The sequence below is a fragment of the Neodiprion fabricii genome, chromosome 7 (assembly GCF_021155785.1).
Source record: "Neodiprion fabricii isolate iyNeoFabr1 chromosome 7, iyNeoFabr1.1, whole genome shotgun sequence".
NCBI lineage: Eukaryota > Metazoa > Arthropoda > Insecta > Hymenoptera > Diprionidae > Neodiprion > Neodiprion fabricii.
Window position 1 is genome coordinate 22,934,477 of NC_060245.1, and position 13,825 is coordinate 22,948,301.

The 13,825-nt window shown below is 37.4% G+C and overlaps 4 protein-coding genes across 6 annotated transcripts; 2 read left to right on the forward strand and 2 right to left on the reverse strand.

Annotated features, from left to right (window-relative positions):
* Positions 1–728: 728 nt before the first annotated feature.
* Positions 729–5,089, reverse strand: LOC124186776 (transmembrane channel-like protein 7). The gene is made up of 3 exons (XM_046578771.1): positions 4,204–5,089; positions 3,871–4,112; positions 729–3,775 (listed from the first exon to the last, which is right to left on the reverse strand). The coding sequence occupies exons 1-3, from the start codon at positions 4,376–4,378 to the stop codon at positions 1,850–1,852; spliced, it is 2,343 nt and encodes a 780-aa protein (XP_046434727.1). The 5' UTR covers positions 4,379–5,089; the 3' UTR covers positions 729–1,849.
* A 316-nt stretch (positions 5,090–5,405) lies between these two features.
* LOC124186786 (superoxide dismutase [Cu-Zn]) lies at positions 5,406–7,327 on the forward strand. Of its 2 annotated transcripts, none has more exons than XM_046578783.1 (4): positions 5,406–5,642; positions 5,734–5,830; positions 6,383–6,690; positions 6,807–7,026. In XM_046578783.1, the coding sequence occupies exons 1-3, from the start codon at positions 5,577–5,579 to the stop codon at positions 6,685–6,687; spliced, it is 468 nt and encodes a 155-aa protein (XP_046434739.1). In that variant the 5' UTR covers positions 5,406–5,576; the 3' UTR covers positions 6,688–6,690; positions 6,807–7,026. The 2 variants fall into 2 exon arrangements, with proteins under 2 accessions (XP_046434739.1, XP_046434741.1); XM_046578785.1 differs by having other exon boundaries at positions 5,414–5,642; positions 6,383–6,570; positions 6,980–7,327.
* Positions 7,328–7,389: 62 nt separating this feature from the next.
* LOC124186783 lies at positions 7,390–9,569 on the reverse strand. Its single transcript, XM_046578780.1, has 4 exons — positions 9,089–9,569; positions 8,906–9,015; positions 8,421–8,734; positions 7,390–8,289 (listed from the first exon to the last, which is right to left on the reverse strand). Exons 1-4 carry the CDS (start codon positions 9,250–9,252, stop codon positions 7,894–7,896), a joined length of 984 nt encoding a protein of 327 aa, XP_046434736.1. The 5' UTR covers positions 9,253–9,569; the 3' UTR covers positions 7,390–7,893.
* Positions 9,570–10,553: 984 nt separating this feature from the next.
* On the forward strand, positions 10,554–13,825 carry LOC124186779. Of its 2 annotated transcripts, XM_046578774.1 has the most exons (3): positions 10,554–11,038; positions 11,232–12,981; positions 13,081–13,825. In XM_046578774.1, the coding sequence occupies exons 1-3, from the start codon at positions 10,934–10,936 to the stop codon at positions 13,155–13,157; spliced, it is 1,932 nt and encodes a 643-aa protein (XP_046434730.1). In that variant the 5' UTR covers positions 10,554–10,933; the 3' UTR covers positions 13,158–13,825. The 2 variants fall into 2 exon arrangements, with proteins under 2 accessions (XP_046434730.1, XP_046434729.1); XM_046578773.1 differs by having other exon boundaries at positions 11,232–13,825.

Consider the following 13,825-nt stretch of genomic DNA (forward strand, 5'->3'; position numbering starts at 1 on the left):
TTATTTAATAGGTGAAATTTAACTTGTTTGCGATAAAATGATTATTTTCATATAATACGGATAATGTGTACTCTATTCATGTTCGCTATTCAACATTATGCATTTATTATCTTGTTATAATCATAAATTTTGTATACTCATATTTACAGAATAAAATGTACATTCATTAATTCTAAATACATACACATACTATTTCTACCTTACTTATTTAGGTCGAGGGTACATAGGTTCAATATTCATGGATCAGTCAAACATATTTTTGTTCGAAAACAAGAATGAATTTACATTTCAGATGCTTTGTCAGTTTATTGATCAGTATACTCATAGTCGCTTGTTGCCGAAATGAATACTTTAGCGCTACCTCACATCTTTAAAGCTAAGAATAGTAAATTTCTTTCCAGACAATCTTTGGCTTTAACTTAGATTTTTCATTGCCATTTGGTAATGTTTATTCATTTTTCTTCCTTTGTTACACAGGATAACTATACTTTTACAGTATTAATACTACAGTTGCGTTTAAAACAGAATTTCCCTGCAAAATTAATTGGTACAGATACACTTACACGCTTTTGGAAAATCGGAACAATTGTAGGAACCACTAAAATATAAATTACGTAAACAAAGTTACAGTCTAAGCTACGTTACACAATTCGTCCTACTGTGTAATTTATCAAATCTATAGAGTAAGAATATTTTTTACTTATCCATTGAACAATTCAACCATGAGAGAAAACAGATGTGTATCTCTTCAAGTATCAAAGACAATGTTGATACGTTGAATTTCTTTTTTTTCTGTTTTCAAGTATTCGAAGTGCCAAACTTGGACAAAAATATTCTCCCTGATATTCCGATGGAATAAAAACACATTAAATTATTAGGCGCTAGATTATCGTTGAGGCTTCTGTACTCTATGAGGACAGTGTTTACATAGTTTATTTATGAATAGCTATTGGCCTTTGACGAATTTTCGTTACAGAATACTTACATAGTTTATAAAAATCACAGCCACCTATTTTTTTCCAACCGATTTCCCATTGATACACGTCACAACTGTGGCGGATTAATATATTATGAATTATTTATGGGTGACAAAATCAACTGTCGACAACCAAAATTTGCGTTAAAATAATAAATACCTATTAATTCGGACAGTGCTTGTTCATATGCTCCTTTTTATTATTCTTCCTTGGTAAAGCTATCAAAAACGGTTACGTTAGTAACAGAAATCTTTTCTATTAAAATATAAATTATCAACAAAAGCTGTCAATACGAACGTAACATGTTTGTTCTTGATGGTTAATTATTTAATAATACCGAAGCCCTTGCTTTAGTAATTCGCTTTGCTACAAATTATGACATTTTTTAATTTTTTTTTTCATTCATTCATAGTTGCGATTATTTATTCACATTATATCAAAAGTCTACACGGAAATATTTACGTATATCCCATGTGTGTATATGGGCAGACTTTTTCCACGCAAACCTTTTTTCGTATAAATTTCATAAAAAATTGGTTACAAAAAATGTAATCTCACTCCAGAGATCAGTTGTGTAACTTGTTCATAGGTACAAATTTTTAAATACAATTCAATTTAAAAGCATTCAATTTAAAACATGTAGCCGTGGTCCACCTAAATTATAAGGTATATTCGAACACGATCAAATGACATAAACTTACGGAGAAACGATTAGACGTTGTACAGCAGACTATATTACAAGTTTGGCAACCTGGCAAGATGTTGTGTTGAAAATATTTGGAAAACAACCAAATTTTTTCATCATAATTGGATAATTATTTAATAGCGCTTCTTGTGAACCCAGCTTTATTTCAGTGCCTGATGTAAAAAAATTACTGCATAAAGTTACCTAACTCACTAGATTGCTCCTGCCTAAATTTTGCCTGATCTTGTTGCTGCTTGATAAAGGCACTCAGCCGGTTCAGCAAAAATTGTTTATCGTGTCCCTCAAGTACTAATTGATTTTTCAAGACAATTATCATGTGTTTGTTAGCGGCGGAAACTGCATAGTAATAATATAATAGCAATGCTAGAAAAATGAATGCCGGAATGCCGAAGCCAGCAGTGCTGACAAAAAATAATATCGATTGCAACCAGTTGGGAAAATCCATGAAAGTTGAAATAACCAGTGACCAGACTGTATCCCAACCCCTGAAAGGCCCGCATGACTTGGAGGGGAATAGTTCAGCTATAGCATAACCAACTGGGATGATGGCCAATGTGTAAGCCAGCAACAAGACGAGCATGAAGAGAGAATTGGAACGACTCGCTCTGTAAACCTGGCTCGATGGTGTGCTATTTACCAAACAGGCAAACTTTTTTACGTAAAATAGAAAAAAGGAACCAATGACTGCCATCAAAGGTAGCAGAGGAGCAAAGAAACAGCCCAGCCAACAAATTGTTTGAGAATATACGACATCCAAGACGTGTTTGGGCAGATCGAATTCTTGTTCACCTATAAATCGTATTATCTTGTTTTCCGTGTGCCGCGCGATCATAGATCGTGGAAAGTTTACGAAGAATGTGACAATGAATTGGACTAAAAAGTCGGTTATGTAAAGCTTGAAGAATTGTTGACCCACATAGGTTTCCCAGCAGGCCGGCTGCAGATTAGAGCTATTGTAACATTCGTCCTCGCCAACTTCTTGGACGATCAGCTTATAAAAGGACGTAAGCAAGACGCACAGAGAAGCGAGTCGCAGGAAGACTGTCCTCAATAATGTTACTCTCACAATAACTAAAGGGCTATAATTTTCCAAAACTATCAAATACCTGAATAGCATTGGAATTGTTAGGTTCAAACCAACGATGCACATGTACGGTAAAAATTCGAAGAGTAACTGTGTAATGTTACTGAGTGTTATTTGAAAGCCCTCATCGCTGCTGGTCACTGGGTACGAAGCGATAGAAGCATAAGAAATATCGATAATATAGTAGATGAATGTGGCGCTACCTATAAGTACTGATATCACAAATATATTAACTAATAAACGAATCAGGAATAACTTGATCTTCTCCTCTCGTGTTCGATTTTGCCTTTCCTCCTCCATTCTTTCTGCCTCTATAAATGCTTTCATTTCGTTGTACAATGCCTTGTGCTTTATTACCGCCGACTTCTCATTGTGAATGCAGTAATCCCACCCACCGAATACTAAGTTACAATACTGATAAAACTGGCCCTCCCCCTCCACGACTCTTTCCTTGAAACCTCGAGCTGCTGATCTGACCACCGCGATCAGACTCAATAGGAAAATCGCTATGATAGTACAAATATATGCTAATGGCAAGTTGTACTTGAGACCATCGCCATCTGTACCGTATGTTTGATACGTGTAAAAGCCGTAAAATAACAGGGTGAATTCCATAATACCAGAACCTTGGACTAGGTCAGTGATGTCAGTGGATGTGCTCGTGTTAATGTTCTGATATGCTTTCGAGCAGCAGGCGACACTGCCATTTGTGGAATTGGTACCGTAGACGCAGGACTCAGCCTCTGGTGCCACCATCAGTATTGTGGGCAGAAGGATAAAAGCCAGTATCAGCAGAAACAGCAGTACGTTTAAGAACATCAACCATTTTAAGAACAAAAAATATGCCACAATGCCTGTGCCAAAGTTTCCTTCAATTTTTTTCAAACTGTGGTGCCACAGTTCCATTTTCGAGTACGTCTCTTTCAACCGAACACGAAACTGCTGCCATACCTTTCTACGCTGCCACTTCAGCTGATCAAATCCTTGCAGTCGCAGTTTTGTCGCACTCTTTGAAAGAAAATAATGTTATATTAGTTACCGAATAGTTTACGTCTAATTAAACTTAGCAAAAAAGGATAATGGAAAAGCGAAGAGATTTATACCTGCAGCTGATGTTTCAGCTGTATTTTTTGAGCCATGCAAATCGGCATCGCCTTTATTTGCATTATTTCTTCCCAAATTCGTTCCTCATTGGACAAGTTTTCCGAGAGGTCAGGCAGCATCGCTACTGCGACATCGTGCACATTAGTAGACATACGTCGCACCGTACTTGCTCCACGGGATCGAGTGCTTGTTCTTCGTCTAAGCGTAGTTCGCGGCTCATTTCGAACACGCTTTGTAGTTGCTAAAACAGAGGAAATAATAGTATCTAGAAAATGAGTAAAAATGACAAACCGTCGGACGGAAAAGAGTATGACAATGATAAATTGTCTTACCGACACGGGTTTTTTTGCTCGGTAGTAACGTGGCTATGTGTGACGGATCTCTTTGTAGTGCCTGAAGGTCAGCTTCTATGGCCGCAGGATAGCTTTCTTGATAGAATTCTGCGCCAGCTTCTTCCCACCCTTGACCGCCTCCTCCGCCTCTCTTTTTTCGCTCACCGCCAGACATTTTGGTCTTACAATTATTTGTCAGTAAGATTTACTAGATGCGGTATTCCTGTGTTTCGAAGGGTTACACAGCTGTTATGATCGGTGCGGAATATTTATCCCCAGTGGCAAGATATGGTGCAGGGAACGAACTCGAGTTAATATTGTGAATAACACAGGAAATTGGACACCTTATTAACAGCTACAATACATCCGAACACGATAAATGAGAAGATATAATCAAACGTTGATCGGAAACGTACGGTACGTCCGCGTTTAACGAATTCTTTTAATCTGTGATAAGCGGTATCTTTTTAATCATTGTACCTATGAGTAATAACTGACTCGGAAACAACACATTTCACTTATCAAACCTCAATCTGGCCAAGTCCAAGATTGCCTCAGACACCGACGAGTTATACACAATTCATACGTGATCGCTGCGCATTTTCCATTTTAGTTGGAATTTACTGTTCCAGAGAGTCGGATTTCCCGATCTCCTTTTAAGGTATTTTTATAATTCTAAAACCCATTTTGGACCGAGAACAATGACCGTGTTTCTCTCATGAAACGGAGAAATAGATCGAATCGTATGATAAAAGTCTTGTCTAGGTCGAGCGAGGCTGAACCGTCAACACACTTGGGCATCGTCGCTTTAATTGTAAACGTCAAATTATTTTGGAGAGTGAGCTGCTTGATGGCTGAAAGGAAGAACACGAACCGAATGCTACCTACTCATCTCTGCTACGCGCAGAGCCCGAATCGCAAGGTGGCGTCATCTCTGAAATATCAATAAAATAAGGCGGGTGACGTTGCCTTGAGCTGGAAGCTAAGGGCTTTGATTATCCTACGCTGCCGACCGAGCATATACATACGGAGGTGGTATATCAGTACATTTTGTCTTTCTCGCTCTGCACCGTGATTGGCTGAACTCGCTCTCCCAGCCAATCACGGCGCAGAGTGAGAGAGACAGCGTGTACTGAGATTTACCTCCATGCTATGAGCTCTATAATACTACACAGCGGGCGACTGTACCCCCATTGACCATAATATCGTTTCACACGGCACTCAAACATCACTTTGCATTCATGATTCAGCATTAGAACGCAAAATATCGGAAATCATTTCGAGTGGCCAGTTGTGTGACCAGTCGCGTTTGATCAACAGAGAGTGTTGTTACGTTCCATTTCTCCGCAACCGGTATCTTGTAATAAACCAAAATGACCGTGAAGGGGGTTTGCGTTCTCAACGGAGAAGTTAAGGGCACCTTATTCTTCGAACAGGCTGTAAGCTTAGGAAAAGATTTCTTTTACTTCTGTTTTTCATCGCCTCCTTGATACCCGCTCCTACCTCAAATCGTCATAATTGCTATTTCAGGGAGATTCTAGCCCCGTCAAAGTCACCGGAGAAGTGACTGGTTTAAAGCCTGGGCTACATGGCTTCCACATACACGAGTTCGGCGACAACACTAATGGTTTGTATTAAGAAAAATTGCAAAAATAAAAATATATCAAGGAAACTATTACCTTGTTGATATCAGCGAGAAATTACGTCGCTGATGTAGCACCATAATTTTAGATACTTCAAGTCTGACTTGCAACAAAAAATGCAATTTGACTTGGTGATCATAAGTCAAGGTTCATGGTCAACAGGCAAGGAATGAAAACTTATCTCCTTGTTATATAATCCAATACTGTCCATTAGCAATATTTGAATAGGTATCCTTGTGCTGAGTCACTCTTAATGTTATGTAATTGGACAGATTAATTTGATTACAAATACGGATATTTTTACAAAAGATTTATGATTTGAACAAAACTGACCTCGTCATTGAGAAAATTCACTGTATGAGGGATTGGTTCCTAATGACTTTACACTACATATCTAAAAATTATTCTCCATACTGTGCTATACTTTAAATGGCTGATGAATTATCACTTGTTGGGGTAACTTATCTATTTTGTAAGTCACTTCGTACATTATTCAAGCTTATCTATGTATGGTATAATACAAATACTTTTTTAAGGATGCACCAGTGCTGGACCACACTTCAATCCGTTAAGTAAGGAGCATGGAGCTCCCACAGCTGAAATTCGTCATGTTGGTGACTTAGGAAACATCGAGGCTGGAAAGGATGGCGTTGCCAAGGTCAACATAACAGACAAGCTGATTCAGCTGCAGGGACCACACAACATAATTGGCAGAACAGTCGTGGTAAGTGACCGACTAAAATTATATATTTTTTTCCATGAAAGACAGATATATAGTCAGTCAAGGTGGCAAAAGACCAGGAAGGCTGGGAAAAGTCAAAGAAAAATCAGGGAATTATGACGGACAATGGGAAAAAACGTACTTTTGTTATAAATTGTTTTCAAACTTTAACTAAGATAACTTTGGAAATGCTATTGTACAATTTCTAATTATTTGCTTGTTTTGCAATCCAAATTTGTACATTGAAGGTGCAAAATTTCTGGAGCTCTTGTTTGTAAAAGCTGCCCAGCATTATAAGAAATTCTGAATTTTTTAACTAGAAAAGTTAGGAAATTGTATTTAAGGGAAATTGTCATTGCCCTGAGTGCATATTATGTTAATAATGTGCTAAAAATTGTGGTGAATATCGCAGGTTCACGCAGATCCCGATGACTTGGGCCTAGGTGGGCATGAGCTGTCCAAAACAACTGGAAATGCGGGAGGTCGTTTGGCTTGCGGCGTTATCGGTATCACAAAGGCCTGACTGCGCAATAAAATCTAAAAAGCCATCGCAGATATATCGATGCTGACACTTTATTCTTACTTTTATCTTGATTGTTATAATTACTATTAATACTGGTCTCTTGAACTTTCCAAAAGTTACTCGTCATTCCCTGTATGTACTATTAGCATAGATACATCGTTCTGAAGAAACCACCAACTATCTCGTTGTGCCTTGTGCCAGCGATACACATATATAATAAAATCTAATTAAAAATAATTTGGTCGCATTTCTTCAATTTTTTTCGAAACGGACATCACACCCAGTGAGTGAAATGATAATTATCACCAACGTTAAACTTTTATTTCGCATATTCGTTTTACAATTATCAATAATTAATCTTTTACGATACTGCTGTAGACTCACCTGACATTGTGAGGAAATTTTTATTGGTTCTTTGTAGAAATAACCACTTATTCATTCGATAAAGTGATTTCTCGATATATATAAATAATAACATGCGATGGTCTATACAATTTCATAAATATCCAACAATTATTATCATTCCATTTTAAAAACAAAAATATATATATTTATATATCATAGATTAAATAATCAGTTCTACTCTTCACTAAGAATAGAAGTTGAGAATTGCAAACACAAATCATCAGCCTTCGAAGCCTAATTCAGGGAAAATAGTAAGAACCATGCATCTCTATCATTTATCACTGTCGATTTTATATACAATTTATTTTGGTAAATAAAACCTGCAGAATACGATGATTCATCACGACTGAGAAAGCAATCTGAAGATGAATATTAATACACAGAAAGTAATTTTCGATTCAGTAATCACTAAATCTGCCACGAGGTTGATGGACTCTTTGACCATAACCATAACGGTTGTGAGCTTGGGGAGGGTATTTAATTGCTCTTTGCCCTGACCAGCCACTGTTTGGATTGAATGATGCCAATATCGCATTAGGAGGGATTGGAGGTCCTGTGGAACCTCGCCACAACATGACGATTAACAAATAAAATCCGCCAACACACTTGGTGAAGAATTGAATAATTCCCATTGTTATGGGCGTTGTCGACCGAATTACGTTTGATAACTCTCGAATTAATTTTAAACTGTAGTCACACAGGAACTTGGAAGCTTCTATCAGGAAAGTCACGATGACCAAGATCAACACTGAGCAAAATTTAACGGTCTCCCGAACGTTCTCATATGTCAATACCTATAAATTGAATAGAATATCATGTTATTTTAGTGGAATAAAACAAAAAATTGCGTGTACACTTGAAAAGGCCAGCTAAAGGGTTGAGAATAGTTTAAAATGCTCGAAAAGTGTAACAAAATTATCTTTACTTTCTTAATATGCAGTATGCACCAGGCAGAGGCATCAACCAATAGATGTAATACGAAATTTTGCACTTGAGACCACTCGAGTTCCTGGTAAAATTTGTGTAGATCAAAATTCTCTATAAGCTCAGACGAAACCAGTTCCCGTTTAGTAGCCTGGCTGCTTTCAGCATGAAATGGTCGCAGGTGTTTCAATCTCAGACATATTTCCCTTTGATACAAGTCAACTGACTGTACTTGAAACCAGTGTTTACCCAAAGGTATTTGGAAGAGGTTCACCCAGAGGCAGTAACCTTTTGGCGTTCCGTCATGTTCGTTATCTGTTACACCAAAAATATGGGAGTGTTATTCTTCTACTCGCTTGAAAAAAAATACATCATTACAAATAGAGAATTTGGATACCGGTTTGATCCTCGTTCTTACATCAAAACTTTTGGAATGTAAGTAGTGAACAACTTCACTCAAGGTACACCATAGGCTTGATCACTTACCAGTTACACCGAACCATAAGCTTCGTCCGTAAGTCTCATGAGTCATTTTTGAAGCTTTTATCAAAGCAGTTGAAAAATCTGCTTCGTCGGTGTTCACAACGACCAAATCTCTATGAAGAAACAGGTTGATCAGAGATGTTTGCAGCTGGTGCAATTTGGAATATAACTTTTTCTAAATCTTACCTGTACGTGGAGAGAAAATCTACGTAGTGTCGCTCTACGTACTCTCCGGTAAATACTTTTCCAACGAGTATTCGTTTAAGGGAGGCTAAAACCGTTTGCTGGCCGTTCGAAGAGTGGGACAAATGCGTCCACTCTGAAGTGTCGCTGTCGTTCGGATCTTCCATTACGATTGAAATGCGAGCTCTTATCTTTTTTTAGAGATGATCAGTGAATGGTAAGGATAATCCAGTAGAGAACTAATATTGTTTTGACAGTTGACTGAATCATTATATTACTCCAACTCGCTGAATTCAACTCATTGAAGAAAATAATTCAGCATATTACTTCTGACGAGTAATTTTTTGCGACGACTTTTACAACCGACAAACTTTTTTTTTATACGTACGCGTACATAATAGCATTAATTATTTACCATCTCTCGCGGCTAGTCACACAACTGGAACAAGCCGTTGTCGAGCAAGTAACAAGTGCTACCTGCTCCAGCTGATTGCAAATTTGTTTTCGAGACTTCCACACAGAAAGCAGCACTTTCGAAACTGATAATATTCAATTAATTCTACAATGAAATTATACTTCAAGTAAACAATGTGAAAGAAATTGACAATTTTTTCACCCTCATTGAAAAATTAGCTGGTTTCTATTTTCCGATGAGAAAAACCAACTTTGTAATTTTGCTACATGACAAAAACTTGAATTGCTATTATTCCCGGGCAAACAAAACACGATCTATGTACGGTTGATAGGAACGGAACGAACCAGTCCGTTCCATTCCGCTGTACAAACCGGTTCAAACTCCGCATTCGGTTCGAAATGTTCGGCGTGAATTTTGCTCGGTTGATTTTACATTTCATAGATATAAAATATGCATAAATTGCATTCATTCGTAATCAATCTCTATGATATAAAGAATAGGCTATCAATCTTGTGCAACCAGTGGACTGAATTGCTTACTCCAATTGCCCTAATTCGACTACAATCAAATCAAAGATCATGCAATGTAATGGTATTATGGCGGGATCTGTGACATCACGTATACATGACGTTGCGACTGATGCATTCGTGTAAGTCAGCTGCTTATACACCGTTCGATTAAGATCGTTGACTGATAATAACAAAATAAATATTACCCCGTTTGTGTTTAAAATTTCAAAGCAGTATTTCATGTGCTAAATCGTAGTAAAGTCGTTGACTAAAGAATTAGTCAACGGCAAAGTGAATCCTGTGCGGAACGCTGTGCCGAAAGAAACAACAACGAAACAACTAAAAATTTTTAGGCTGAGCTGTAATTATATATTCGTGTCGAGAGATTAAGAGTCAAGCTTACAAGGACGTTTGGAACCATTCTGCAGTACGAAGATGGCAGAAATGCAGCACGGGTAAGTCGCATGCCTTAAAATATACAAACTAAAAAAATTTAAAGAGAAATCGTTGAATCAGCGTCTTGGCGATTGCGCGAAATTTGAAAATGGAGTATTTACGCGCTGTCGAGTGACGCGCGTGGTCCAACAGAAGACGGAAGTGTTACTAACCGCCGTTTTGTTCATTATTCGAATCCCATTGTTCATCTATAACGTTTGGACTAACATGGGTGTAATATTGGAGCACATGGCGGTATAACCGAATTGAACCGAGTGATAAAATGTGTGTTATTTACCGGTAAACGTAGTTATTGTGCGAATTACGTTCGACAGAGTTACGTATCGTTGACACATAATGACAATATTTATTACGCTATCTACGGCGTACCGAGAATTCACTCACCGGCATTAGAAATACAAGATTTCCGCAAACGTTTGCGGAACGATGGCAAAATAACCTCCCATTTTCGTATACTTTGTGTATATAATGTTGGAGTTTTGTCCTTTGTGCGATAAAAATGGATACAAGAAAAAACTTGTGCTCTTCCAAATTAATTTCGAGGAGGCCACGTGGCTTTGCGAGTCTCCTGAGGTAAGATACACTCTTCATTTATATTTCATTCTGAATTGGATAATTCCTCGAGTTGTAGAAACGACAACTTTCATAGTTACTATTTACCCAATTGGTCTTGTACTAAACCGTAAAGCAGTAATTTTAATTTCAATCGTTATTCCCTTTGCAATATCATGTAAACTCATCGTCATCTAACCCTTGAATTTTCTAGTGCCCTTGGCCGTTTGGATATCAGGAATTCAGATTTGTGGAAAGAAAAGTTGGAGAGACTTGGTCTGCGTCGTGGGAACAGCCCAAACCGGCGATAGTCATAAAATCGTATGAACCTGTTCATATTTCCCTCAATGAACTTGGGTTGGATACTCCGCCAGTGACGCCAGGCAGCGGTTACGAAGTGGCACAAAAAGAGTCGTCTATCGGTGATAGTACATGCTCAGCAACTAGTCTTAACTTAAGTACGAACAGCGTTGTTAACGTTACAAGCCATCCTCGATCAAAGAGTAATTGCAATAAACTGCAAGGTTCCGTTACTAGTGAATGCGGAAGTATTGATGGCGAGAGTATAGAAATCAGATTAAGCAGCGAAGAGGAAGTGTCACCGCATACCACCAAAACTAATGTCCACAGTTTTAAGAACGCGGAAACGCTGAATAACGACAATCAGATTCTTGGAGGTACCGTTAATTCCTCAAAACCAAATAGTGATTTTAGTTTAGAAAATGATGTGAATTTGGAGAGCTTGAGTAAGTCTCGTTTGGCTTCTCAAGAATTTATCGATGCCTGTGATGATGCGGAAGCAGCGACGGAATCGTTCCGAATTAATGCGAATTCCGCATTATTTAATATTGGTAAACCGTTAGTAAACAAACCCGCGGCCAAGGTAATAGACAATCACAAGATCTTAAACAATTTGGATAATGTGAATTCTGATTCTACTGTAAAATGTAAAGAATGGTTGAACAGCAATACCAAGACTACGATAAACAAGGAATCTTCTCTTCCCGATGTCGACTCTAAGAAGAAAGTGATCGTCTACAGGATTGAAACATTGCCGCAAAAATTAGGCACTAGGGTATTAACAGCTAGCAAACAAGATACAAGCAGCGCAAAGCAATTTCCTAAATTTCAAATAATTCAAAAGTCAAGTGTGAAACCAGTTGGGACTGCTATTTTTCCAAATCAAAGAAATAGTAACAGATTTCTTCCTGTAGTGGTAACCAATTTGCCACAGAAAAATTATGCAGTTCCGTTGGTAGTACGAAACAAAAACCAGAAAACACTTGGTGACTCGATGCAGAATGTAAATATTGTAGAAAAAAATAAGATCGATCATATTACTGCCGGCGATAGACATATACCGCAAAACGTTACGGTACAGAAAAATTGTTCCAGTATGATTAAAGTTGAACAAAAAACTGTAGTCATAGATGGCCTACCGCCGATAAATGTATCCTACGAGATTCCAAGTTTCATCGAAGAGTGCAATGGTTTTCAAAGTTCGAAGTGTAGCAATGAAACGAAAAATGAAAAAATGGACATTCACTCAGGTCAAGAAACAGTGGCTGACAATTCCATTTTCTCCATTAATACCAAAGTTGAGTCTGTCGCTGATTATGAGACTAGAGATAGTCCGTCTGCAACCGGTATTCCAACCAAGATTGATACTAGACCCATGAAAAAACCATTGAAACGAACCATTAATAAAATTAACAAATATGAAGGCTTCAACTTTGAGTCATTGAAGAAAAAATTCAAAAGTAATGCTGGGCGCCGTAGTGATGAGAATAACAAAACTAGTGTTCCCGATGTATCGTCACATGATAATGCTGATACGTGTTCCGATTCCACAAGTACTTCAGAAACGTCATGTGCTACTACAGTTACCGTCGATTCAAAGTCAGAATCTGTTGGTTCTAGTAACAACGGTAACCCGAAGTCTACTTCTGGCATGGGGAATATCGGTATGGCAATATCAAGCTCAGATTCAAAAAGTAAAACTATGTTTACTCTAGAAAACGATGCAGTGCTGGATTCAAATTTAAGTCTAGATATGGTTTTAGATGACTTGCTGCTCAACGAAAGTGAAAACTTGCCGCAAACTTTTGGAGACGATTGGTTAACATCTTTGTTCGATTAATTCCAAAACTGAGCAGTTCCATATTGAGTAGATGTCATTGCTGCTTAGGATTAGTCTGTAAAGACGGAAAGTTGTTTTTTTAATTATTATTGAAATGAACCTTGTGGACTGTTACCGCAGGAGAAAATGTACAAATAACATAAATTTTAATTAAGAATAGCTTACAGCACATTCGCGAACTCAGTCCTGATTTATCATTTAATAATACCGGGTATTATTCAGTTCGAAAAATGTTATTTAAATGCAATATTTAATAATAATATTTGTATGGTTTGCATCTCGTAATCACTTCAATTTTACATGAATGATAAATCAAATCACAGTTACTACCAAATGCTTAACATTTCATACTACTTGTAATGCACCGTATTAATTGAATTGCTGGCAAATTTGGTTGAAGGCAAACCTGCATAAAATAAATAGCCATAGTACGAACGTTATTGTTTGTGAACATTATAGTTTACACGTTCCATAATTAATTTCGTGACATACATGCGTATTTTTATATTCTTAATATTGCTCTGTACAGTTAAAAGTTTATGTTATAATAAACTATTAATTCACCTGAATTCTCTATTTATGTTAATTCTTTGCCAAACATTAGCAGCAAGTTCTTAAACTAGCAGTTAAGCCTTCTTCAGAATCAAAACATTGAAATGAAATTTTTG

Excerpts from the sequence above, each read along its gene's own strand:
- LOC124186776 (XM_046578771.1), bottom strand. The coding sequence starts at position 4,378 with ATGTCTGGCGGTGAGCGAAAAAAGAGAGGCGGAGGAGGCGGTCAAGGG. Across the intron at positions 4,113-4,203 it reads GAGCAAAAAAACCCGTGTCG|CAACTACAAAGCGTGTTCGA; the intron begins GTAAGACAATTT and ends CCTCTGTTTTAG. Across the intron at positions 3,776-3,870 it reads AGCTGAAACATCAGCTGCAG|AGTGCGACAAAACTGCGACT; the intron begins GTATAAATCTCT and ends TTTCTTTCAAAG.
- LOC124186786 (XM_046578783.1), top strand. The coding sequence starts at position 5,577 with ATGACCGTGAAGGGGGTTTGCGTTCTCAACGGAGAAGTTAAGGGCACC. Across the intron at positions 5,643-5,733 it reads CCTTATTCTTCGAACAGGCT|GGAGATTCTAGCCCCGTCAA; the intron begins GTAAGCTTAGGA and ends TTGCTATTTCAG. Across the intron at positions 5,831-6,382 it reads GTTCGGCGACAACACTAATG|GATGCACCAGTGCTGGACCA; the intron begins GTTTGTATTAAG and ends TACTTTTTTAAG.
- LOC124186783 (XM_046578780.1), bottom strand. The coding sequence starts at position 9,252 with ATGGAAGATCCGAACGACAGCGACACTTCAGAGTGGACGCATTTGTCC. Across the intron at positions 8,735-8,905 it reads CTTATGGTTCGGTGTAACTG|ATAACGAACATGACGGAACG; the intron begins GTAAGTGATCAA and ends TTGGTGTAACAG. Across the intron at positions 8,290-8,420 it reads GCATACTGCATATTAAGAAA|GTATTGACATATGAGAACGT; the intron begins GTAAAGATAATT and ends TTCAATTTATAG.
- LOC124186779 (XM_046578773.1), top strand. The coding sequence starts at position 10,934 with ATGTTGGAGTTTTGTCCTTTGTGCGATAAAAATGGATACAAGAAAAAA. Across the intron at positions 11,039-11,231 it reads GGCTTTGCGAGTCTCCTGAG|TGCCCTTGGCCGTTTGGATA; the intron begins GTAAGATACACT and ends TGAATTTTCTAG.